A 27,792-nucleotide genomic window follows, 5' to 3' on the forward strand; every position below is an offset into this window, starting at 1 on the left:
GGTACTGCTTCTTTATCTGCCTTCCTTTGCTGCTGTTGAAGTTCTTTAGGTTTGCTCATAGTCTATGTAGAATTCACATTTAAGCTCCATTTAACACAAAAGATGATCTTCTAATTGGCAGTGAAGGTAGAATGAGAATGCCGGATTCCATTCAGATTAAAATTCCATTTGTCCAAAATTGAACAAGACAGAGTAATATGTTGCCTGAAATGGGGAGTGCAGTCTACAGCATTAAAGCTGGCAACAAAATAAGCCAATAAGAAAAATAACAAATACATATTGTAGCTATGTTAAAACTAGTTTATGCAATTTAAAAACACATTTCTTTTCCTTATCTGGAGCTGATTTCTTCTGATGGGAAAAAACCCCAGTATATTCAAGCAACACAGGCACTACAAACTACCTGTTTGATGCTAGGCACTGCCAGGATGAGGCTGTCTTGCTGCTTCTGTTTTCTGATAACAGGAGTATGAGTATAGAAAACACACATCCCCTGTGTATGCTTTGATGTAGAGTAGCTTGGTTCTCACATTGCAAAACACAGGCTGGAAGGAGGGTTGTGTGAGAGGGAAGGTGGTGTTCATGTCCTCATCATCCCAGAAAAAAACCTACTTCTTTCTATAAGAGAAAATAAAAGACAGGTTGAGCAACTGAACTGTGTTTCTCTCTCCAGTCCTTCATGGCCCTCTCTGGTTTTCCTGACCCCAGTGGTTTCACAGAAAATCTTGCTTATATGCACTTTGGCCTGATTCTAACTTTTCTCTTTCTACTGTCAATTTGTCTGTTTCCTCTTGTATCTGTTTTCATATCTCTTTTTTCCTAAATTTGCCCTTTGCTGATTCATTCTGTCTTTGTGACCTTCCCCATTTCATCCAGCCTGTCTGTTCCTATAGAAACAGGGTCTTTTGAAGCCAGGTTATTTGTCCATGCCTGTAGTCACAGCTGTTCCTGTTTCCTCTCTTCTAGCAATTTCTGAACCACTTTCAAGCAGTATGTAAGAGAGGGGCAGAGATCTAAAGTTTAATGAAAATAACCATTCATTTGAAACTGAATCCACCCCCTCAAAAATGACACCATGTAAATGTCTTAAAAGCTTACATCACAGCTTCTCCTCTGCAGAGACATTCAGATCAACCAGAGCTATATGGGGTTGTACTTTTTGTGTGGTTATGTTAGCTACATCTGTGCTCTCCACAGGAATACCGTTTGGAAAGCAGACTAAATGCCTTACTGTCTCCAAATTGCTCCTGGTGCATCCACAGGAAAAATATTCCCATTATTTGACTTCCTGCTAAAACCATTCTGATTTTTGCATATGCAGTTATGCCTGCTTGGCCACATGAAGTCATCAGGTCTCATGGCAGACCTAACCCTGTGTAGCCTCCTGCTCAAAGCTCCAAAGTTGGATCAAGTTGCTCAAGGCTTTGGCCAGTCAAGAACCTCAAACAGCAGCAACTCCACAGCTTCTCCAGGCAGTCAGTCCCAGTACTTCGTCACTCTTATAGTAAAGAAATTTTTTCCCACTTTCATTGGAATATCCCTTGCTGTGCCTCACATCTCTTTGCATCTGTGTCTGTCTTGCTCTTGTTTATAGTCTTATACATAGTAGGAGATTGCAGCTAAATTCTCCAGTAATCTTGTCGTCTAAAGGCTGAACAAACCCAGTTCTCTCTGCTTTAGATTATAATTCATATGCTTCAGTCTCCAGCCATCTCCATAGTAGCCCTTTTCTGGGCTTGTACCAGTTTGTCAGTCTCTCAAAACTAGCCACAGAGCCCCATGTGCAACTCCACAAGCACCAATTGGAAAAGGAATAAATAATTCTCTTAACCTGCTGGCTTTTCTCTTCCTAGTATATCCACAAGTGTTGTGGAATGACTTTCCTCCCATTGGCAGGACTTTGCGTTCATCCTTGTTGGACTTGATTGAATTCCCATTTCTCCATTCCTTCTTCTTGTCAAGGTCCTTCTAAATGGTAGCCCTGTGTCTGCCCTTTGGCACATTTACTGCCCCCTTCTCAGCATGGCATCATCTGTGAGTTGGCTGAGTGTGCATTCCATCGCCTTGTCTAGGTCGTTCATGGACATGCTGTACAGTGCTAGCCTTGCTACTGAGCCTTGAGGACCACTGCATATTAACAGCCATCAGCAGAACTTCACATTTCACAACGATACTTGCAATCTTTTTTATAGTTCTGCATGTATAAAGTCTGAACCACCTGATAAATCAGAAGAACAAGATGTCTCCAATTAACACATAGGACAGGATAGTAAATTATGGCATAAGAAAGGGGCAAATATGATTCATTTTAAAAGCTAGTTATGAGGGTAGTCATTTGGTAGGTTTGCCTCATGCCTCACGTATTGTTTATACGAGGAAAACGCTCTCCAAAATTCCCTTTCTAGAGGGAACATGGTGTTGCATTTGAACACAACCAGACATCAGCATTCCTATGCTGCTTCAGAGTACAGGACAACATAGTATAGGGCATCCCAGCTCTTCAGGTTCTGTTTGACTGGCCCCACACAGAACCATTCAAAAGCCAGCTTTTCCAGTAAAAATTCCAATGCTTTTAAACAGGGGAATAGATAGCAATTTCTCATTCAAAATTGAAAACTAGTAACGTTGCATTTTCTGGAAGAAAGGAGAGCTTGCAAAAGTTGATTAATAAGAACAATGAAAGCCTTTTGTTTGGACACTTCCATAATCAAACCGTTGTGGGAGTTTGTGGGCAGAAGGCAAGGTGCTTAGGAATTTCAGGCTGGATTGTAGAAACAGAAACCAAAAGTCACAAGAGGTTTTGCAAGATCCAGGAATTTAGTTGCCTTCAGAAGACAATTCAGTGTGCCTAAGTTGTGTATCCAGATGTTGAAAGAGATGCACCAAGGTCCAGTGAGAAATGTGTACCCACTTTGCGTCCAGTTCACTTGGAGCGCTGATGAGATAGAAGAAATCTTGGTTTTTTGTTCTGTTACTTTATGTGGGATTGTCAATGATAACAGGAAATCTCTAAGCTGGGATTAAAAAAAGTTTTCTACGGTTTTCAGAATAAGGCTAATCACAGTGGAAAAGTCAATTTTTATTGATTTTTTGTTATAACAGCCTTTCACAGTACAGTGATGAAAACATGATGGATCCATACAACTTGGCCATTTGTTTCGGGCCAACCCTGATGCCTGTTCCAGACATACAAGACCAGGTGTCTTGTCAGGCACATGTGAATGAGATAATCAAAACCATCATCATCCATCATGAGGCTATTTTTCCAGATGTGAAAGAACTTGATGGACCAGTGTATGAAAAATGCATGGCTGGAGATGACTATTGGTAAGTCAGAATATTATCCTTCTGTCTTCTAAACAAAATCATTAGGCTGGTTATCTGGATAACTCCTGTGATACAGAATTCCTTTTGCACACAATGGAAGTGTGAAGAAAAATGAGAAGAGCATTTAGGTCCACACAGTAAGGTGTTAAGTATAAAAAGGTGAAGCAAAGGCATTTACGATGAGGTCTCCTACAACATTTTGTGGAGGAAACTGCTTTGTGTTCAGCCAGACAGAGGTAGAATTCCGGGTGTACAGAGCACACAAGCAGGTACAAAATTGTTTCTTTGGCTGTGAGCTACCTTATCAAATTTCAGCTTATGATACCTGCTCCTTTTCTTTGTTGTGCTCTAACCGGGCAGGTAGCTAAACACCACACAGCCACTCACTCCCCCCACAGTGGGATGGGGGAGACAGTTGGGAAAAAAGTAAAATTTATATATTGAAATGAAGACAGTTTAATAGGACAGAAAATAAAGGGCAAATAACAATAATTATGATATGCAAAACAAGTGATGCACAATGCAGTTGCTCATCATCACTGATGGGTGTCTGGCCAGTGCCCAAGCAGCAGCCCCTGACCAGCTTTGTCCCAAGTTAATACATTGAGCATGACACCATGCGGTCTGTAATATCCATTTGGGTGTTTGGGGTCAGATGTCCTGGCTGTGTCTCCTTCGAGCTTCTTGTGTCCCGCAGTCTACTAGCAGGTGGGGTGGGGTGTTCAGTGTAAACACTGCTCAGGAGCAGCTAAAACATCAGTGTGTTATCAACATTATTCTCATCCTAAATACAAAACACAGCACTGTACCAGCTACTTGGATGAAAATTAACTCTATCCCAGCCAAAACCAGGACACACCCTTGACAGCAAAAGCACACACTTTTTATTTATAAAGGAATCAAATGTTTTGAGGGCTTCTTAATGTCTGAATTTTATTTCAAGGAAAACTGTGTAGACTTCTTTATTCATTATGTATTCATAGCATACTAGGGTAATAACTTTGTAACATTATAAGAATAATTTTAAATAATCTCATGGAGGTGGCTTATTTTTGATGTATGTGGTTCCTCTCTCTGCTCAACCTTCTGCTTGCCTCCAGTGACAGCCCATATAGTGAACATGGTACATTAGAGGAGGTGGATCAGGATGCCAGTACAGAGCCCCACACCAGTGAAGATGGTGAGTCTGTTACATTACTGTGCCTTTGATGGGAGTAAGTTATACAGGTGTTCAAGGCAGGAGACCTTCTTCCTTTCCTCATTGTGTCTTGTTTGAAAGAAGAAAATTTCAGTCCTAGTGTTCTGTAGCAAATCTTTAATCTCTGTTTGTGTGCTTTTGCACTCTTGATTCATCTGTGTTTGACCAGCTGTTTCCTTGTTCTCTTCTGATTTGCCCAGTCACAGGAAGGGCAAGAGAGAAACTATTTCAGTCAGCACATATTATTTTCTGACATAACGTTACATTTTTAGTGACTCTTTTGTCTACAGAAACTAAACTTTTCAAAAGGTAAATATTGCAGCTAGAGGATATTTGCCATTCAGGCTCTATTTCTATATGAATTTAAAAGCTGCCCTCTCCAAAGTATTTATAACAACTGAAAAACATGTGTGTACCCCCCACAGTGAAACTTTTGAACAGTAATAATTTTCTGTAAATATCAATCACATAGACTTCTGGGTATGAGAGATATCCATGAAAAAATTGATGCAATTCTATTATATTAATTCTTTATATCCAGGCCGTAAATGTGTATTCGACTGTGACAGTTTGACCATCCTTCAGATGTCCCTCACAGTAACTTCTGCCAAGTTTCAAGCAAATTTAACAGATAGAAAAGGATTCTCAAAATTGTTATATAGCTACTGGTTTTGTGAGAATTAGTAGCTCATTAGAGGTGAAGGATTCGAAATAACACTCCATGTAGAGAAGAGCAGCAGCCAACCCAGACAGAGCAACCAGCACACGTGCACTTAGCAGCAGTAGAAACAAAAGCTTCCTGTTGTCCCTTTCAGAGGATGTGTGGAGGAAGGAAGAGGAAAAGACAGAGCAGAAGAAAGGGGAGGAAAAGAGCTACAGCAGGAAAGGAACTTTTTTTTTTTTTTAAATAATGTCATAAGGGATACTGTTTAGGAGCTGGGACAATTGCTGTAGGGAAGGGGAACCGGAAGGTATATGTATGGGAAATCTGGCTATACTGGTCCCATTGCACACAGAGCAAAGGAAACAATCGTTCCACTCTAGCTGTACCCGTCTGCTCTGTCACGTACACAAGCTGTCAGTGACAGATTGTCTGTCTCTTCCCCTTTGCCAAGGTGAGGAGGGGCAGGCAGAGTCTGTCAGTGCAGCTGTTTGGAGTGGAGGGACATTTGGGTGGGCAGACACTACAGAAGGGGGGAAAACTGAGAGTAGGAGAGAAATCTTGGTCTTCTGCCTGGGTGTATAGCCATGCCTGTGCAGCAGGGAGTACCAACAGCTCTACAAGACAGGCTGTGCACGGGTTCCTCTTGACCAGCTCAGTACAACTAAACCCACCATCTTTCTACAACACATCTCTTCTAAGCAGTGTGAACAAACTCGTAATTGCACCTTATTTTTCCAAGACAGTATAGCTACACTTTAGAAGAACCCCTTCTTCCATTGGAAGTGTGAAGCAAGAGTGGAAGCTGAGGAAGTCTGCCTGTCTTTCATTTAGAGCACAAGTGAAGTGTAGATGACACACCAGTTCAATATACTGGGGCCAACTTCAGGGTTCCATGACCAAACAGAGAGACTAAGGCACAGTGGACATGGAGAAGAAGTGCAGCTTTTCAGCAGCCATCAAAAGCAGTTACTTCAAAGCCATGCCTAGGAAAGATGAAAACATCAGCAGGATCCAGAGAAGCAGGACTGTGGCATTGCATGATGCATCATTTGTGCCTCAATCATCATGGGCTCTACCCCACCACTGCATTGTTACAGCAGTTTTACATTCCTGTCATAGTATTACTTGCGTTGGGACTATGTCCCTGGGAAAGACAAACCCTGAAGAGAGTACCTGTCAATAAGACAAAGTTCTGTTAAAAGATTTAACTGCTCATGATGTGTTTTTGTTCACCAGATCACCCAGTAGTTTTAATGCTAGTTGCTTCATCACGCCTTTTTAATTAATTCAGTGCCAAAAGGAATTGGACATTTCTTTTTACAGAGAAATCATTGTTAGCACAAAAATATTTGTAAGCTAGGTAAATACTGCTGCAAAGCTGAAGATTAGCAAGCCTGGATCACGCACAAAACCTGTTGGTCTTCGATTTCCAACCTGCAAGCTCTAAACCATTATTTTCCATGAGTATGGCTTTCTCTTGTAATAGCACATTTTTGTAATGTAGGTTACAGACTTTAAATTAAATGCACTCACCCTCTCTTTGCACATACATTCATGTGTTTGTGCTCTGGACAATTCCTTTTCAAAAATATTATTTACACCAGGTATGAGAAGAGGTGAGAATTTTTCATTTTGCATATTGAACTTCATGAGGGTCTCTGATTGACACACAATGGATTTTAAAAAGCCTTCTACTAAAGGGTCTGGAGTATTTTGGGGATTTAATGTGATTGATTCATTGATTGTAAGCTGGATGCATCACTGTCAGCTGGATGTGGAGAGAGAGAAAGGGAGGTGCCACTTTGCTGCTGTATTGATCAGACACGTGGTACTTACATGGTTCCCTCTGTTAGGACATGGAAGAAACAGATTCTGTAAATGCTAAGGGGGTTTTATTCATGTTGAAAATCTGATTAGTTTTATGCTAAAATGTGTACATGCATAAGACCAAGCAGCCTATCCCACAGGAATTACAGGGTCATTAAAACATAATCCAAAGGTTATGATCCAAACCAAAAGGATTTATTTTACTTACTGTTGCTATAAAGTTAAACTGAAGTGGTTCTCTCTGTTTCTACTAGAAAAGACCCATCTGTAGGGGCTGTGTCAGTAGTGCTAGAAATGTTCATTATAAATTCAGAAAAAAACAAGACTTTCAAAATTGAAAATTAAATTATGTCCACAGTGGTAAAATGCAGTGGACTGTGGGGGGAAAAGGACTAGCATGTATAAATGAGCATATAAATACTTCATAACTGCTTTATTTTAAGCATATAAATTGTTGTAGGTTTTTTCCCCTCAGTTTACTGATGTTCATGTATTTCAGTTGATCACTGGACAGGGAAGCAGGAAATAAAAAGAGCTACATTTTACTGTGGTGTTTTCAGGCTTTTTTTAGATATGCAGAAAGTATCCTGATAAGGAAAACATATGAGTTTTTCATTTCTCCTAAATCTGGAAATGAAATTTAATTTGTGAAGTTCAGAACATTTGTACTCAAGCTGAGGCACAAAAAAATCTATCTGTAATTTTGCTGCAGACAAACCTTTACCTGAAAATGTCTCTGCAGTAAAGATTCAAAGGACATTGTTCATGTTTTACTGAAACACCTGTTAGCATATTTCCTTTACCTTCAAATTGATGGAGATTTTTTATTATTGCTGGAGTCATATGGTAAAGGGTGACTAAATCTGTTTGCAAAGGAAGTAAACATTTCCTGAAGAAGTTAGATGGAGTTCCCCTGGGAAAACATACATGAAATTAATACCATATATATATTAATACCATATGATATCTATGAGATATCATAGATATCTCATAAACTTAAGATAAAACTTTAAATAGTATTTCTGCTGGAAACAAAACTTACAGGGACATGTCAGGCTGTAAGTTGTTGTTGTGTTTCCAACACGTAATTGTTTTCTTGCTCTTCAGTAGTGCATGCTGTGATCGACACTGCCAAATTCTGTTTTGTCAACACCTTGCAACACTTCTTTGCTTTTGCTCTTCCCAGTCAGAGAACTGCTGTCCTGAGGATAGGACTTTGAAATTGCAAAACCACTCTGTTCTCTGATGGGATGTAGAAGAAGATAGAGGGAAATAGCATCTTCCTCGGGAGCTCAAGGACATAATTTATTCCCAACAGACAGGGTACACCTGGGAGAACTGAGAAAGTACAGGGCAAAGGAACAGCAACTCCCCTAGAAAAAGTTCAGGGGATGGTGTCCCCTCCTTTCCTTAACTCGCTGTGCCCTGAGGCATAGAAGGCAGCCCAGGGCCAATTCAGTGCCATCACCTCTGTAGGGAGGTTAGGTCTACATCCTGGCACTCCAATCCCAAAACTAAAACAAATACTTATGTTTCTTCTGCCTTTTCTGCTCTCCCAAGCAGCAGAAGTTTTTCCAACAGTTCTTCAGTTTGTCCTAATCTTTCACTTCCATAGAATTGCCTGATTCACTAGAGATGATAGGTGGTGAGATCCTGTATGTCATCAAATACTTCTTGCTATTTTAGGTGAATGCCCACGGGTGTGGACAGAGCAGTGCAATTACACTTCCCTCTGAGCTGTCAGTTTTACTGTTAGACATTCAGTACCACACAGAATTTGAGTTACAGGTCCCAGATTTAGCTTTCATTTCCTTAGCTTGTGGGAAATACTAGTCTGTCATTCAGTAACCTTGATATTAAATGGCTTAACTTTCCAAAATGCATTTCCGGCTAGGAGTAACTGTCATGGTACTTTGGTTTTCACTATTAAAGCTTGACCTGTAACAAGGTGAATTACAATTTAAGTGCAGCCTCAGTACTGTTTGCTGTAGGAAAGTTATCTCTGTGTTTGAAGAAATGAAAACACCTCTTTCACAGTAGGAAAACCTTCCTGAACTAATTTTTTGTCCTCATCACAAAATCTGTGTGAAATCTACTGGGCACTCCTCCCTGAGGAAGTGGGATTTGTTACTCAGGCAATCTGAGGTGGGTGTATCAAAAGTCACATCTATTATGGGTACATTAACAATTCATACAGTTGGTTCCAGTGGGGACAATATCATTCAGACCTCCGGGAAAATATGTGAGTCTTGCAGGTGGTAGAAGGATACAATAAACAGGATTCTCATTGCACACCAACTTAGATGAGCATAATTTCATTGAGCCAGATAGAACTATTTCTAATTTAGTCCACTAATTTGTAAATAAAAGGACCTGTATACTCAACTGTGGGATACTATATAGTCTGTTAAAGTCAGCAGAGAATCAGGAAATTCCATAGCTGATCAGTGCAGGGGCTTGTCCATCAATCCAGTACTCATGAGCATTACCATTTAACTGTGGAGATTGTCTAAAGAAAATATGTGCAGGAAATGTGGGATTTTATGATTTACTGCAAAACTTTTTTGTTTGGTTGACCCTTTTTTTTTTTTTTTTTTTTTTTTTTTTTTTTTTTTTTTCACATTTTAAAACATTGCCTGCTAGTGACTGACTTGCTCTCCAAAGCCTGGGAGGTTTTATTTCTGAATTCTTCACCAACTCTACCATAACCCATAAATTAGCTGTAATCTGAGAACAGTATGTTGATGCAAATGTCTGCTCCTTTTCAATCCTGCCTTATTTTCCAGTATTTCCTTATAACAAATTCCACAAGCAATGCAGATGATAGAGGAAGAACTGTGTTCTTTTGTCAGTGTTACATTATTGCCATTTCATATTGCCCTCCTAAAGAGGATGCGAGGTAAACAGGCATGTTTACCTCTTTTTATTTTCTGTGCCTTACAGTTGCTTTGTGGCATCTGCATTTTCTGTTAAAGAGAGACTGCAGGAGTGACAGCAGGGTAGCATATCATAATATCACACCACCATTAGAGGTTTCCCAGTGTTCCAGAATGTTTCTTTCTATGTCAACTTTATATTTTCTTTGCTTAAAAACATTAAACCAAGAAACCCTTCAGCCTCTCCCACCAGGGAATGCCAGTGAGCGAGACATTTGTAGGGGCCAGTGATGTTTGTTCCAAATTCTCATCAGGCTGAACAAAGACATTGGATACATATCAGGAAACTCCTATGTTTTATTGCACAGTCACCATAACTTCTGCCACCAGCCCAATATTTAGACTCAAAAGGCATTGGCTAACACACCCTTAAATTTCTTACAGCAGGTTTCCACAAGAGTGGAGGAGAACAAGCTCTTGATTTTGTACAGTACACTTCAGGAAGTTCTCAACTCCCAAAACACACAACCAAAGGTGCTGACTCACAAGTCACAGTACATTTGATATTCAAAGGTGCTGGCTCACAAGCTCCTCCCTCCCACAACAAACTTCCAAGCAGAATATGGGGTAGAATATGATAGCTGTGCTTTGCCCAGGCAAGGCAAGGGAAGAAAACAAAAAGTAACACCAGATCCGGCATTGTTGCTGCCGTGTCAATGGTCCAGAGCAGGGGCTGCAAGACAAAGAAAGCAAAAGAGAGAAAGAGAGGAAAAAGACAAAGAACAGAAAAGAAAATATGGTCCTCTACAGCTATCCAGTAGGGATGCATTTTCAGAAATGAATACTGTTATTGCTAGGTTCTTATTTGTATTTATATAATTGAAATAATTTCTGCCACCAAACATTACTTTTGTGTTTGTAACAGTGAATTCCCCGTATCACTGTATTCCATCTCTGTAAAGTTTCTGAGTTAGTAACATCTAAACACACTGCAGTTTGTCACTGACAGGAACAATTAACATGACTGCAGAAGCAGCAAACCACAAGACAGTCTTCTGCAGGCTGGGCAAGTTATTAAAAAAATGTGCTGCAAACTATAACCTCAATAAAGGTGCTGTCATTATGTTTTCACACTGTAGAATGAAGTTAATTTTAAAAAGACATTCCTGTGAAAAATGTTGTCATAAAGGGACAGTGGCTTTCATTACCAGTCTGGTTCTTTGGGGAATTACAACCTCAGCAATTTTAATTTGCACCAGACAGAAAGTTGCTACGCTAGTCATTAGCCCAGATGTTAATTTCCATCTAAATATTGCTCTAATTATGTAAAGAAATTAGTCATTTCAGGGACTCTTGAGTTACTGGAATCATCAGAGTATGTGATTTTCAGACCTGTATTTTGCAGTTTTTTTCTTCATGTTTTGAGACTTTGATGACAAAATTTTTATCTTTTAAAGCTCAGGTGCTTTTGGTTTTATGCAGACGAAATAAGAACTTGTTAAAATCACAGGTGTTTGCTGGATGCCTGGGCACAGCTCCGGCCATCCCTGCAGGGCCCCTTTGCTGACATCAGTAGGTCTCCATCCCAGCACAGGTTACAGGATGGAGCCCATTTCCATCCTAAGGCTGAATTTACCAGCATTCTGACAAAGGATTAGCCAGAACTGCTGTAGCCAGTGTTTGGCTTCAGAAAACACCAGCCTCCCCTGAAGAAACCAGGGCAGCTCGGGATTTTGGAGCAGGCAGAGCTGCTTTCAGCAACTTGAGGCCACACAGGGACTGTCCCTGTGGTCTGGAGCCGTCTTGTCTCACTCCAAAAGGGCATTAAGGAAGTGGATTAAAGCACGAGGCTTTGGTACTGTGTAAAACACTAGTTTCAGTGGGTCTGCATGCTCATCACGTAAAAGACAGAAATTCCATGGCCCAGTTAGGCAGGGTATCCTTACTCATGCACAGGCTAATCTTGTCTTCTTTCCTTTGCCACTGCAGATGGCAAAAGCACTCCTATTTTCCTTTATCACACTGGTTCCTTGGGCCTTTGATTATTCATCTGAGTTCATTTTATTTTCAGAAATCTTTATTGCCTGGCCTCCATCCCATTCTCCAGCCATGCAGGAGCCCTTCCAGCAGGAGGCAGAAGCCTCTCTCCCAAAGGCAGTTGTAGCATTTGAGTATGCTGGTGTTTTCTGCAGCTCCTGAAGCAACCCAGATGTTTCACACCTGGGACACAGATGGATTGTGTTTCTTTGTAAGGGACACATTGTAACTACTGCCTGGAGTCTGCCTTCCTTCGGCTGATCTCTGTCAGAATGAGCACTGAGAAAATGCAAAAAATGGGGTCTATTAAACCCAATTGAACTATATGGAATCTAATATTTGTTGCTCTTCCCACCCAGAGTGCGAGCCCATAGAAGCTATTGCCAAGTTTGACTATGTTGGAAGATCTGCACGAGAACTCTCTTTCAAGAAAGGAGCTTCCCTTCTGCTCTATCACCGAGCATCTGAAGACTGGTGGGAAGGAAGGCACAATGGAATTGATGGCCTTGTCCCTCACCAGTACATAGTGGTGCAGGATATGTAAGCAGTGTCTGGTGTGACTGGGTTCTTGGCGGGGTGTAAAGCCTGAAGTGCTCAGCAGTATTTTCCAAATGGGTCAGTGGTTTGAAGGGTCAGATAGATTGAACCCTTGCCTTCTGTGCAGGATACCTGTCTTTACTGCCCTGGATTGAAAGCTCCATCTAAAACTACTACTAGGCTAAGCTACTTCTATGGATACATTCCCAGTACATTCAGAGACAGATACTGCTGCACCTATTTTAATTTGAGTATCTCTTTGTAGCAGTTGCTGACTTTTAACTTCAGAATAGCAAGAGCTGGGGAAATGCGGTCCTGAACTCTTGTTTTGCAGTATTAGGCATGTGCTTTGCCAAGGATGAAAAAAGTTCTTTACAGAAAGGTTATGTACACTCAAAGCGTAAAGAGCTCAGTAAACAGAAGGATTATAAACAATTGTGGGAGATGTGCAAAGGCTGCAGTGCATTTATAACATGCCTGCTTTTCTTAAGGGGATTAAAATCTGAGAGGGCCAAGGTGCTCTGTCATACTTCACTCACTCCCTTCTCATCTCGCCACCTGTGTTCTGTTCAGGGATGATACTTTCTCAGATACACTGAGCCAAAAAGCAGACAGTGAGGCCAGCAGCGGACCCATAACTGAGGACAAATCATCATCAAAGGATATGAACTCTCCTACTGACCGTCACTCAGATGTGTATTTAGGAAGGTAAGCTTCACCATAACATATTTTCAGTAGTTCTGCTCACAGCTCAGCTAACACTGAGTAATTACTCCTGCACATGCTTATACTGGGTCACTACAACTTGTTCTGCCACCACTTCTCCCCTGCTGCAGGCAAAGAAAGAGATCGGAACCTCCACCTCCCCTAAGACGCCCAGGCAGGAGCAGTGACGGCCACTGCCCAGTACACCCACCTCACCCTCTCTCCAACTCGGCCATGGAGCTGGGCTCCCCCAACCTGGCTACTCACTGCAGTCCCAGAGCCCTCCTTCAGAACCGCAACCTCAACGCCGACAGCCCTGAACGGCGGCGCAGGCCTGGCCACGGCAGCCTCACTAACATCAGCAGGCATGATTCGCTGAAGAAGATTGATAGCCCTCCCATTAGAAGGTCTACGTCTTCTGGTCAGTACACAGGTTTCAATGACCATAAACCACTGGACCCAGAGTCAATAGCTCAGGTTTGTGTCTTTTTTATTTACGGCGCTGTCTGATTTTCTGAGCAGCAGATCTCATTGAATAGCACAGCACAGAGCACATGCACTGGTGGGAAGGTGTGTGCAGGGGAATATCCTACTTGGCTTTCCAAACAGAGTGTGTGTGAAAGAAGATGCATTAAGCAATCCTGAATAGAAGAAGCACAAAGGGGAGTAAACATTGCAGAAGCAATAAAAAGAAATTATTTCCCATTACACTGTAATGAAATTGCCTCTGCCATGCAGAACACTAGGACAGTATTACAGCAGCTACATAGATCACTATGCTCTGTTGAAGGCTGGCCTATTCTGACTTGCCTGTAATTAGTTTTCAATTATGTGTCAGTATTGTGCTAAGCAGAAAAGTGCTCTGACTGGCTAGTAGCAACCATTCAAAGCAGATTTACAGTCCACGGTCTTGTGGATTTTATAGTTTTCACAGAGTTCCTACAATGTGTTGATTTGATGTGTGTAGTAGAACCTGATGTGCAAGATGTTGCAGCTGCATAAATTGTGGGTCATCTTACACTTGTGTGAACAGTCACCAGTCTCATTCCTGGCCGTGAAGAGGTGAAGAGAATGGAGTAGGGAGCACCGTGATCATCAAATTGGTCTGTTGTACTGAACCAGTAAAAGCTCTTGAGTAAATAGATACCTCTGTCTCCAGAACTCACATTTTGTCTAGGTAGGGTAACGTGATTACTAAGAGCACCCTGAGGGTGCTCTATGATTGCAAATGCATTTTACAGTAACACTGGCACTCATGTTTTAAAATTTAATGTACTGGTAATGCTTGCTTTCAGACTCTGCTTCCAGTGAGGAATAGAAGGAACTGCCGTGCTTAGGCCAGAACTCATGGATTAGGGTTAGAAAGTGCAAGTGTTTTTACTGTTTTTATTCTAGGATACTCATTTACTTTCCTGAAACAGTGCTCTTTAGCTTAAGATATCCTTTTTTTATGCTTAGACTGGTGATCACTTGGCAGTGAAAGAACCCAAACTTTGATTAAACTATGTGAAAGTCAGTGTGAGCAGGCAGGGAACATGATATTTTAGGCTTAGTTGTATCTCAATACCACTGAAAAGCAGTAAACTAGTATCTTGGTGTGTTCTTTTAGCCTTCAGCCCTGAAATCCTCATGAAGAAAATAGTTTTTCTTAGGTATGCATACTGACCAATATCTTACAGGTTTTTGCTGTTTAAGATTGAACTCATTGACACAAGAGGAGAGAGGAGCTGATAGGCATACAAACTTTATTTCCTGAGAAAACTAGGTTTGGTAATCCATGTGAGGGAATACAGACCCTGGACACCTGAGGCTTTAGATGAGCAGAGCAGTTGGCTAAGAGTGAGCAAATGGACTAAAATCTTTACAGTTGTCAGTATCCAAGAGATGACAGAAATCTTCACCACTAAAACACTGCTAAGCAAATGTCAGTTGTCCTGACAATCCATAAATGGCTTGCAGATTTTGGTGTAACACCTTTTTTTGATTCTCTCAAATGAACAAGGTTAAATGTTTGTCATGTCCACCCAAAGCTGCCATGTTGTCAATCGTCTTTCAAATAAATCTGGTGGAAATTGATTTTAGAACTATGATAACTGTTAGAGGATGGTTGGTGGATTAACGAATGCATTTCCTTCCCCCTTCCCTTGCTCCTCTGGCATTCAGTAGCAACACAAATGACATGCTGCTCTCTCTTGTGCTCTGACCCAGGACATCGAGGAGACGATGAACACGGCATTGAACGAGCTCCGTGAGCTGGAACGGCAGAGTTCGGCCAAACACGCCCCTGATGTGGTGTTGGACACCTTGGAGCAAATGAAGAACACCCCCACACCTGCCACCTCCACGGAGTCGCTCAGCCCTCTCCACACCGTTGTTCTAAGGAGCTCCGAGCCTCAGATCCGCCGTAGCACTAGTTCTTCCAGTGACACCATGAGTACTTTCAAGCCCATGGTGGCCCCTAGAATGGGAGTGCAGCTGAAACCTCCTGCTCTTAGGCCAAAACCTATTGTTCTTCCAAAAACAAATCCTAGCATAGGGCCTTCTCCTCCTTCCCAGGGTCCAGCTGACAAATCTTGCACAATGTAGGCAGCTCAGCCACCCACAGTGCCCAGCTGGGGTGTGCCAGGGAAAGGGATGGATTAACAATAGAAGTCAGGGCTCCGTAACATCATTTGTTCATGTTTGTAACTGGAGAGGCTTTGTTTTTCAGTGTTTTTGAATGTATTGTCTGAAAGTAGCTACATTAACATGGGCATTTGTATTTTGTATGGTTTCGATTAAACTAAAAACTGGACAATTGTGCATAGTTTTAAAAAACAAACACAGACTTACTTGAAAACTTGATGCTGCACCATTTGTAATAAAACCAACACAGATCACAAACAGCTTGCCACGTTGTACTATACTTCACAGTCTTACTGTAGCTATATAATAACAGATCCTGCACAAAACTAAGGGGCGGGAGGGGGTTCAGGGGACATGGAGCCTCTCATTTCTGGGTCACCAAACCAAATCTCAAGCAGGTTAGTAAGAACTGAAATCTAGCATGTGAGGATTAAGTGTCTGTGTGGAATGTCTTAAGTCATCTCAGGCCACATTTCTTATTTAAGACGTGGAAAAAAAAAATCACCAAACCCTCACAACTCATAATTGGCACCAAGTTTTAGCTTTCTTGTTGGCAGTCTCGCTAGAGGCAAGCACTGGATGGATCTGGAGATCACATTGCTCTCACTGATACAAAGCAGCATTCCAGGACACGGCTAAAGCACATCTCCAGGGTAGTAACTAGAAACTCCTTTTGCTGCCCTCTGTAGTAGTGTACCTTTTCCCATGAAGCTAGACCTTCATTTCCTGATACCACATTTTTTACAAAAGCTAAATTTGTTTGAAGCTCACAGGCTCTGGGGAGTGCAGGAACCTGTTGGTCTATTAGGGAGCATGAGGGGCTATTAAAGGGATCAACTACACAGTAATTCAGAAAAGTATCCCATTGACTTTATTGCTCAGTGTCCAATTTAGGACGTGATTTGGGCTGCAATAGTCTGAGTTTTGAGCTGACCCAGCCGTGCTGACTGCCTTGCACAGTGCAAACGCTCAGTTGTGCTGACAGCAGCAAGACAGGGACTCAGAAGAGGGACTACCCCCTGCCAGTGGTGCAGGGGTCACTCACAGGACAGGCAGCTGAGTTTCTACTGCCTAGATTCAAGCTGACTGAAGTTTTCCATAACCTCTTTCCCCTCCACTTCCCCTTTTTTTAAATGACAGAAATCAGCACCTTTCCTATGTCTGTGCAAGTGGCAACTGTCAACTTTGCTTAGTGCTCTGTTGTTAAACTTCGCTAGGCATGAGCTAAACCTACAGCTGTTTTGCACATTGCAACAGTAAGCCATAATATTATTTCCGTGAACAAATTTTCAAACATCCAATCGATAAAAGAAGTTTCAATGAATAAAATGGGAGAAAAAAAATCACTTGTGGTCCACCTACAGAGGTACAACTGGCTGTAATTAGGATCTTTCTTTCCACATATTCTGTAAGATCTCACTTTTGGAGAGCTTGAAATTGTACAACTCAGTATATGTAAACAATTGAGTTTGGGAGGAGAAGAGTAGTGACAAAATTGATAGACATAATTGCTGAGATGACAGGAGTAATTTCCTGTTGTTATTTAGGAGTTATTTATTCCTGCTCTGGTTTACACCTTCTAGATGGGTGTTGCAATGTGAAGGTCCAGGTGTGAGAAATACCCCATGAACTGCCTCTGAACCCCAAACTATTGCTGGTATTTGCAAACACTTTTCAATCCAGTCAGACTTCACACACATCTAGATTAGAGACAATGTCTCAATCCACCACGGTGGGCTGTGCAGCATGGGTCAGCAAACCTTGTCAACTGTACTGCCTGGTCGTAATGCCAGGGCCAGAGCCTAAGCCAGGCCAGCCCCAGCTGCAGACCAGTGCTGGTCTGTAGGGTCTGCTCACTTGTTTGGGACCAGAGATATTTTCAAGTAGTTCCCCAGGTTACTAGACTCAGTGGAACAAAACTGGAATTTCTGCTTTCATTTACATACAGTTTTTGTCTAGCATTTTTAAATTAACCCACCTGGCACAATTGAGATGGATACCTGTATCTTTAAATTGCATAGGGAATTTTGTATGTTTAAATAACTGTACTGGACTCCATAATGCTTATATTAGAAATTGTTTAGCAAAAGAAAATATTAGAAACAGTGCATTTAGTGAATGCATCCACTTAGTGCATTCACACAGTTAATGTGTAGTTTGATGGTTATTATAGATACTTTAAAGCATAGTAAGTGGATATGTAACAGGAAAGACTGCTACATCTACAGGCGTACTAAAGGGTAACTCCTGCACACCTAATCCAATCAGTATTGTCCTTTACTGTCAAGTTTGATGAATTGCAGTACTGGTAGCTTCCTGCTTGTTGACTGTTACCTACTTGTGTCAATGTACATCTGTAGTATGTACATGTGAAAGTGCCTTTAAATTTTAGAGGAGCTTTAGCTTTGCTCTTGTACTGTTGCATTTCCATTGCATCCTTTCCTGTTCGTGTATGGCTGCATTCCCATTGCATTCCTTCCACTCTTGAAGATCAAATAAAAACATGGAAAATCCACAGTTCTGAAAGAGAAATGTACTGTTAATCTGTTGTGACAATGCACTTTTATGTATAGTACTGTACATTTTTGGCATGTACCATTACAAGCTTCAGTATACATTCAAGTTTGTTCCTCATAGTGTATCTTTATAATAAAGAAGATAGTTCTGTCTCTGTGTGTAGTTTTGCTGGGGAAACCACCGTATCTTCCAGCATGGATTGATCATCTACTTCCCACATAAGGAAGCATCCAGCACACCAGCATCCCCCAGCTACCCACACCCCACACGGCATCAAGAGCTATCACCCTCTTGGCCTGAAGAAGCACTTGTTCCTTGCCTAGCTTGTAAGTCCCTCTGTATCTGAAGACCCTTCTCAAAGAGCCACCAACTTCACATAGTTCTGCCTGAGCACCCATCAAGAGTAGTCACTCGTGCTTGCACTGGCTGAGGAAACCCCTCTGCCACCCACTTGGCCAAATCCCTGCCACCCCACCTCCTGCTCCCCACAGGAAAAGTGGGGTGGAGAAAACATTCTAGCTTACATATTTTAAAAATATAGTGAAAAGAATTTAAAAAGGGACATTTCTTGAAATGGGGATATTTCTTGGAACGAAAGAAGAGATGCTGTTAGGCTGGGAGGGGGTGGGGGGAGTGCCACAGTTAAGGGTTATCTTCAGTGACCTTATGTCTGAGAAATAGTGGCAATACACACCCTCCCAGCTGGCTTCAGGAACCAGGGGGTCTCTGATTGTCAGGCTGATAGCTGCAGAGAGATGTTCTGCCATACGTGGATCAGATGCTATCCAGGACAATTCCTGGGCTCAAACTACAGCTGCCCAAATAGGCTTGCCACGCTGCCCAGCTTAGATGTTTAGGGGCATAAGAGCCTTTTGGAAATGCATTCTCAATCCTTGCTAAAAATACTCCAAACCTGTCATCCCTGGTTGCTGAGGACCACCATGTGCCTGAAGAAGACAAATGCCCTGTTCTTGGAAGTGTTCCAGGCCAGGCTGGATGGAGCTTTAAGCAATCTGGTCTTAAGGTGGATGGTGTGCCTGCCTATGGCGGGGGTTTGGAACTGGATGACCTTTACGGTTCCTTCCAACCCAAACCATGCTATGGTTCTATGTGGGGCAGTGTGGGGTGGTGTGGGGGAAGGGGCACAGCAGCCCCCCGGCAAACAGCAGAGCTGTCACTCCTGTCGCTGAGGAAGCTGCCGTAATGCGGCTGCTCATCCATCAGCCCCTGGCGGCAGCCTTTGCACTGCAGTGTCCAGCGACCTACTTCGGGCATTTCTTCTTGTCCCCTACTGCACAAAAGCTGACTAAGGCACACAGGAGGGGACAGCAAAGGTCATTCCTCATTCAAGGTCCTACACAGCCCAGAGGATGCATAACCCAATTTCCACAGTCAGATCATTCACTGGTGAGGGGAGGGGCTTATGTGGTGGATTTTATTCTGTTTCAAAATAAATAAGAAAACACAAGGAGCCTCCTCCTGTTTTATGATATAAGTTTCAGGGTTGCACAGTGCTGACTTCCTAACTTCCTTCCAGTTTTTGTAGTGGAAAGAAGCCCAGCTCTCACGGAGACAGCCAAAGCTTTTGGCAGGTGATGGAGGAACTGCTGACTCTACTGGTGCTTGAAAAGCAAAAGGGTGATGTGATGTTTTGCTGAGAAAAGTGTATTGGCTGAAGAGAACAAGACTAGCAGTGGCAGCGGAGTGTTTAGCTCTCAGGCCGCTGCTGCAGATCATTGTTTCAAGCCACATGCAGCTCCAGGGCGTGGCACTGCCCCAGACTGCACGAACACCTCCTCAGACAGCATAAAGAAACCACGGAGGATCCACTCAGGTTTTAGGTTCTCCTTGGCAGAGATACACAGTTTGTTTCTTACTCTGTGGCTCACATGGACTTACCCTGACCAGAAGGATCCACAGTTGTTCTGTTCAATCATTGCTACCCCATGGAGCAAGCCTTGACGTTAGTCTGGGCGGAACTGATACATGGGGAGCAACTGAAACAGGAAAGTATTCACTAGAGATGGTGGAAGATGAAGGTACCATTCTTGTACATAGGAATATTGCTTTTTCCATGAACTTCATGAAAAAAATACTATTATAATATATCAAGGCCTACACAGATCAACAATTTATCATCCTAAAACCCAGTTAGCTGAACCAGCTCAATTATTGTTTAAAAACAAACAAACTGCTCATTCAGACATGCCACTGTAACTGCAGCTACTCCCTGTCTCTGCGTTTTCCACAAGGGCATTTGCAGATCACACAGCTGGCAGCACCAGTCTCTGCCAGCACTCTGGCTCCAGCACACCCAGCCAGAGCAAGTCTTTCCTGCCGGGGAGCCCTTATGGCTCAGAGGCGTCACTCACTCTCCACCGCAGTGCTGCAGCTCCCCTGCACTGCAGCCGCCTTGGCCTCAGCCCCAGCTCCTGCCACCCCTCAGCCCTTTCCTGGCAGTCAGCTCCACTGGACACCCACCTCCCCCTGGCCCCAGCAGGGCTGTAGCCCTAGCACAGTGGTTTGGTTCCTCTTATCCAGCCATCCCACTGATAAACAAGGCTAAAACCAGTGGAAATGAAAACAGAAAATGGCAGGCCTCGGAGCAGCCTGCCTGATGTACCGTTCCCACCAGATGCGAGAACAAAACTTGTGCAGGGGCACTAAGGTGGAATCAAGAGAGAGAAGAGCTCTGTATTCCCGTAGCTTCTTACACAGCAGGTACAGTGAGAGCTGGCAGGCCCAAGGGCTGGAAGGAGACATGCACAATTTGATGCTGACTGAGGGATTAAATAGAGTTAAATGACATGATCTGGGTCTGGCTGAATTGGACAGGTCAGCAGGGTTTCTCTTACCTTTCCCAATATATATGTGGAAATTAAAAACACAGGAATATACCTTTTACTGTAACTCTGCAGTCAGCTGAGCCTCTGCCCCATGGCTGCACAAGTACTGTACCCCATGTCTGTCTCCCAGGTAACAAATGAAAAGCCAAGAGCAAATGGCCTCAAGTTGAATCACAGGTTTAGATTGGATCTCAGGAAAAATTTCTTCAGAGAAAAGGTTGTCAAGCACGGGAAAAGGCTGCCCAGGGAAGTGACTGAGTCACCATCCCTGGTGGTACTTAAAAGTCATATAGATGTGGCACTTGGAAAAATGGTTTGGGATTAACATGGTAGTGCTGGATTGACAATTGAACTCGATGACTGAAAGGTCTTTTCCTAAAGGGTTCTATGATTCTATGATCCTCAGTTGTGTCACTGCCATCTACCAGCAGGGTCAGGCCACACTGGTCACCGCAAACACATGAGAGCAGCTTGGTGATTCAGGGTTGGAGGTTGAGGATTTCCCTTTTTTTAATTAACAAACTGCATCAATTTTTTTTTCAAGTAGCACGCTAATGGAATATGAACATGAAGTACGAGGCAAAAAAAATTCTGCTGTAAAATATGGACAAGTTGTGCTGTACAAAGGAGGTCAAACACTTGTGGGATCAAAATCAATAATAGCTGCACTGAGTGCAGCACCACGGATAAACCAAAGCCAAACCTTGCCTGTTGTCATCTCTGTGAAGCACATTGATTGCTCCCTTAATATCTGCCATGTGCCTTTTCAGTAGTATACACTGACATCTATAAACCCTGACCAAACAACATAAAATAGTGATTTACATTTATTTGAATGAATTACACTCCAGGAGGGACAAATCACTGAGCCCAGCACTCCTCCGGAGGTGAATGAGACACTCATTTAAATGGTCAGGCTTCTGGCAGTGAGTTTTTGATTGCAAAGAAATGGCATTAACATGGATGTTGGTGCCAGAGTCACAAATAGAAAATTCAAATGTGTTAAAGGTGGAAAATGCCTAAAATCCTTCATGACTTCAACCTAGAAACACAGTATCTTAAAACAACTCACTGCAGCACATACTTTAATTGGGTTTTTACCTGCCTAGAATCTTTTCTGAGACAGACATTAGAGTAGCACCCCAGCATGCCCAAGCAAGAGCATCAAGGTGAGTACAACAGGGTTATTCATCAATACTAACAGGTTTAAGCTGAATTTCACCTGGACAGTTTCCTCAGCTATTTAATTTTTTTTTTCTCGAAAGCTGGTACGAGAATGTGTCAAAAATTAATTTCAGACCTAGTCTGAAGACCATTTTTAAATTTGCCATACATATCACAAGGCTTATTTTATGATTAAGTCAAAGTTATTCTGAACAAAATCAGTTTACATACACTGTTACAATCAGAGATAGAAATATGGCTAATCTGGGGCTGCTAAATCATATTCAGAGATCATTCTGAACTCTCCTCTGTACCCCTCCCCTAACTACAAATTAAAAACAAATAAATATATATGTATGCATATATCATTTCTTGAAAGCATTGGACCAGGTACATTGCAAAATTCCTGCTGCATGTTTTATTTCTGTATTAAAGTATTAAAACTTAACTTTGGCTAACCCTGGAAGTTCAGAACCAGTATAATTTTTTTATGTACTGTAGGCCTAAATGCCATTTGTATCCATGTACATCCGTGAGTTGTGCACATGAAAATGTGCATGTTCAGTGAAGCCGCAGCTGATTTACAAGCTTTTATGTAAAAACGTGTGTTTCTTCTGTACCTGTGTTGTAATATTGGGTCTCTGGTTTGGCCTCTATAGAAATAACTTGATGTTCTGTTTACATGCCCTCAGATTTTGTGTTTTCCATTTCATTGTTTTAAATTTTTCCTGCTTTATAGGCATACCAGCAGGCTCCAGCATTTCAATGAGATTTCTGTGTGAACTATAGTTCTGGCTCCAGTACCAGGTAGAATTATTATTACCTCGAAGCAAACTCAATTTTTTTAGAGATCTATTAGTAACACTAGTCATAGAATAATTCAGTTATGCTTAATGTGCTTTTCATTCTTAGTTAATAAAATTGATGGGAAGGCAGTTCCGGAAAATAATTTAACTTTTCCCAATGTTTCTTTTTCTTGGTGAAAGAACCAGAGTTTTGCTCAGGCCGTACAAATTTAGCAGCATCTGTCCCAGATATCAGCTGCGGAAGGAGCCCCGTTTGAGGGTGCCTTTGCAGGGTGGCAGCACTAGCCTGGTCCCTGCACTGTGATCTCCAGGGCTCACCCCTGATCACCACAACATCAGAGGGACATTTTCCCCTCTGCTAATTTGAATGAGACTAATTGTGAGAGCATTCAAACCTATACAACTCCTCTAATACACTCTGAATCCCATGTGTCTGGTCAAAGGAAAGCAGCACTCAAATGCAGTAGGAGATAGCCCACACCTTGCTCCCTGGGAGGAGGACTGGAGGTAAATATGTCATCTGTGCCATCCCTACAAGGCTACTGCGTGTCACACATCATACCCAAGGCTCTTTGCCCTCTTTGCTGAAGCCAACACAAATATGTCCAGTGCCTGCAGTGGCTCAGTTTCCTCACTACATCCACTTTTCAAAGCACTGGCAAAGATCATGTCTCATCTGACTAAAGGAAGGATTCCAGTATCAAATAAAACACACCAAGCGGGGGAAAAAAAAACATTTGCATGTTGCAGAAATTCTTGTAGAATTAGGGGCTAAAATTCTGCAAAAGGAAATACAAATCACTTCGAGGTTATGCTTATGTGCAGGAATATTTTCCAGTGTTGCTTGCAGTAGTCTGAGTAAGAGTGTGGGATAATCAGGTTTGTTCATAACTTCCATCGAGACAGAACTGAAGTGGGACTGCTGCTCTTCCCTCCAGGGCTTTTGTAATTCACTCGTATCTCCGGGAAATGCTGCCCAGCACCTCTGGTGCCCCACTCCACTGGCAGCAGAGTTTGACAGGGGAAGGACCTGAGTGCAGGATGCTCCTTAACTGGGCAGAAGATGATTCTGCTTTAGAGTGGCAAAAATAAGAGACAAAAGATTCAGCCAAAGAGGCAGTGGGCTGGGTCCAACTTACTCTCATGTACCCAAGAGCTGGGAGATATTTTGCTGCAGGGTATCCTCGCTGCCAGGACTGGGTGTGCAGGGAAAGGAAGCAGCAGGGCCTGGGGGAAGTTGCAGAGGTTTCAACACTTAGAAGACCGGGGAGGAAAGAAAAGGTCACTGTAATTCAGGTGAAAAGTGACGCTTGAATTCCTGTCAAGCTTCCTATCCACCACAAGTGATTTTGTGTCCTCTGGCATGTTGTTGAAGGCAGGAGTGGCAGCCCATGCTGAGCTGGCCACTGAGGCTGTGCAAGGATCGTGCAGGGGGTGAGACACTAGACACAGGCAGGCGATGAAAGGCACCACCAGATTTTGGGCCCACAGACAGATCTCGTACAATTCTGTCTCCAGAATGATTGTTTGTAAAACTGTCCTGTTAAACCCAAAGCAGAGAGTTCTTTGGAAACTTAATTTCCCTTCTTGTATTGTTGCATGCATTACTCAGAGTATGAAATATAAAACAATTTATTTTAAGCTCTAACTTGTACCTCAGGGTAACTGAATATTAAAAATTCATGGTTCAGTTCATAACAGTTTCTCATAATTTGTGTGGGTTTTCCATGGGGTTTACCTTTTAAGGGGAGCTGAATGCACATTTCATGGTGGAAGCACTGGCATTTGGCCCCTAGCAAAATCCCAGTCCCCAGCAAGTTAACCTATACAGGGACATAAGACTTATTTTATTGGCTTGTACTACAAAATATACTGTCTGAATTTTTTAAAGGAAAAAACCTCCAAAGGGCCTAAACCAAACTGTCCAGCAGCCCTTGAGTAATTTCTGTTTAAATCTGACTATTTTACAAGTGACATGCTTTCTTCCAGATTCAAACACCAAACCAGAGGGTCCTGCCATCCTTTAAGAGAATCAAGAGTTAAATACAATGGCGTCTCTCATTCCTTATATAGGATATCAACTCTACATTGCATCTTTGTGAAGTAATGTATACCTAAGGTATAAATCACAAAAGCTTGGACTGTAAAGATACCATACAGCAAATAAGTTTAAGCAATCAAAAAGTCAACCACAAACAGAGAAAAATGTTATTTCTTGCACAGCTGAACATCTCGTTAATACAAGACATAAACCAAAGCAAAGCAGCAGAGAGAGAGAAAACAAAGCTGGCTTTAATAGGATTTCCCCTTTCACAGCAAATTCTGCAAGCTTAAATATATTTTCCATAATAAAAATGGACAAAAGAACCTCTGTAACTTGTTCCTAAAGAAATATTTTATTGAAATGCTTTGCTGCATTTTTCATGCTTATAAGATAAATGTATTTCATTGTAAAATCTTATATAAAACAACTCTGCTTTAACATAAGAAAAATGCTTTTTGATTTGTTTGTTTCGCTCTTTCTAGAATGAAACATTGCTGTGAAGTATGTCTTCAGGAAATATCCTGAGCCTCATGAAGTGGCATTTCCTGATGGCACCATGACTTACTGGAAAATTACAGGTCAGTTCTGGCTAACAGCTTTGGGAAGTCTCAGCTCCCTCAGCAGAGAAAGCCTCAAGGGCACACAGAGAAAACCCAAGTACAAGTCAGGGCGCTGGGGACCAAATATTGCTATTAAAATAGTAATCCTTAAGAATGCAGAGGAAAAGCTGTCAGACTAAGAACTTCTATTTGAGAGAGACAGATGAAAAATTTAGCAGCCTTGTGTTTTATTTAAGGAGTTCAGTTAAGCAATCTGAGGACACTGAAACCCTACTGCTCTTCCTCCCTCCATGGCTTAGCAGGACCCCGAGGAGGAGTTCAGGTATATTTATAAGTCATATAATTTGAGGTTTTCCTAACACTCTTATCAGTGGCAAGTCTTCCCCACTCTCACGAGTCTCAGCTCTTACCCACCTAAAGATCCTTCCTATGTGTTTCCTTCAGTTGTGAACACCACAGGAAGGGATGGAAACTCACCACCTTTTAAACTCCATCTGTTAATCATTTATGGTTTGCAAATATCCTGAAGGCACTAACTTTTCAGAAATATTACTGTTTTGAGACTTCTTCCTTTTATATGTATCTGATAACATCAAGTGTCCCTTGGCGAGATCTTAGAGTGTTTAACAGAGAAATAGTCCACATACTTATTTTTTTAGAAGCCACTAGATTAAACTGCTACAACATAATTTTTCATTTCTCCCATTTATTGTGCAACCAACTACTTCTGGATCTCTGCAAGGGCAAAATCAATCTCTCTTGGTTTCTGTTTCCAGTCTCCCTTACACACAGGTATGAACACACACATGCAAACAGGTTTCATGGCCTTATCCCAAATCTGGAGGATGCGTGTTTCCCACTCCCAAGGCTTTTGCAAGTTTCCCTAATATCTTTCCTAAGCCATCAGACCCACCAAACAGAGATAACATTCCTCAAGTGTTTTATGAATATACATGTATTTTCATATTTAGGAAGACTGAAGGGGACAATACCCCCTGTTGAAATGATCTTTGATGCAGTGCATGTGTTTTCCACCATCAAAATCCATTCATGGGCATCCCTGTTTCCTTCACTTGGATACCAACTTCTCCTTCCTGGACTTTGCATTTTAACAAGCAGTGTTCTGCAGTCCGTTCGTGGCAGAGCATCAAGAGCCTGTCATCTCTTGCTTGACTTTGTTCACAGAAGGAAAAAGGGTGGGCCACAATGGGCCAATTTTGTTTAGTAGTTCCTTGTAGCAGGCTGCAACATCTCATTAACACTCCTTGCCATGTAAAGTAGCAGTTGATGTACATACCAGAGGAGTTTCACTTTTGTTTAAAATTGTCTCTTCTAACTTACTAACTGCAATAGTTTGTTGAACATCTTGGAAAAATCTCTAGGACAAACATCCCCAAACATCAGAACTTCCTATTAAAATATTTGCAGCAATATTCCTTCTAGTAAGAGAAAAAATTTCTGAACCAATGCTGTCCCTATAAATAAACACTTTCCCCAAAGACAAGGGCTTTAACAGTATCTAGCAGAGTTAGTTTAACATCATTGAAAAGTTTCCTCAGAGCTCATAAACCCCAAATTCGCTCATTAGTGGACTTGGATGTCCTCTAATCTTGTGAGCAGTCTCTGCTGTAAGAAGTTAGTCATGTGACTTCCAACAGTATCCTTCATCTCACTGAGCTTAAAGGCTTTTCAGCAGCTGAGCACAGTAAAATCCACCTCTCTCAAAATACAGTGACAGAAACTATGTCTTTTACTTGGGAGGAAGAAGGGTGGGAGTACTCAACAAGTCTGGGCATAAATCTTCTAATATGTACCAGTGTAATGCAAGAGTCATTCATGATTTCAAAAGCCAGTTTTCTTTTATCATCAGAAAGACTGATAAGGTAGAAAAAAATCACCTTGGTATGAGATTTCTTGAGGTCACTTCCCAAAATTCATATACAATATTATACCTGTAGAACAATAGCAGTTTACAGATCTCTACGCACTGGCGTCACCCAATCTGGGACACAGCTGCACTGACATCACAGTTTATGCCTGACTAGATGTCCAAATAAAG

At 42.0% G+C, this 27,792-nt stretch overlaps 1 protein-coding gene across 3 annotated transcripts in view; it reads left to right on the top strand.

Moving 5' to 3' along the window:
- The window catches only part of SRGAP1 (SLIT-ROBO Rho GTPase activating protein 1), a 145,855-nt gene extending 127,396 nt beyond the window's left edge, over positions 1-18,459 (top strand). For 2 of the 3 annotated variants that reach the window (XM_066183172.1, XM_066183173.1), the window contains exons 17-22: positions 3,103-3,327; positions 4,428-4,507; positions 12,289-12,469; positions 13,040-13,174; positions 13,303-13,648; positions 15,380-18,459. In XM_066183172.1, coding sequence (XP_066039269.1) covers positions 3,103-3,327; positions 4,428-4,507; positions 12,289-12,469; positions 13,040-13,174; positions 13,303-13,648; positions 15,380-15,757 — 1,345 coding nt within the window. In that variant the 3' untranslated portion in view covers positions 15,758-18,459. Of the gene's footprint in view, positions 1-3,102; positions 3,328-4,427; positions 4,508-5,340; positions 5,575-12,288; positions 12,470-13,039; positions 13,175-13,302; positions 13,649-15,379 lie in introns of those variants that run through there. The other variant, XM_066183174.1, reaches the window with a different exon arrangement.
- Positions 18,460-27,792: the final 9,333 nt, after the last annotated feature.

The sequence above is a fragment of the Chamaea fasciata genome, unplaced genomic scaffold, assembly GCF_029207755.1.
Source record: "Chamaea fasciata isolate MVZ Bird 193981 ecotype frontalis unplaced genomic scaffold, bChaFas1.0.hap1 SCAF_5, whole genome shotgun sequence".
In the NCBI taxonomy this organism is placed as follows: domain Eukaryota; kingdom Metazoa; phylum Chordata; class Aves; order Passeriformes; family Sylviidae; genus Chamaea; species Chamaea fasciata.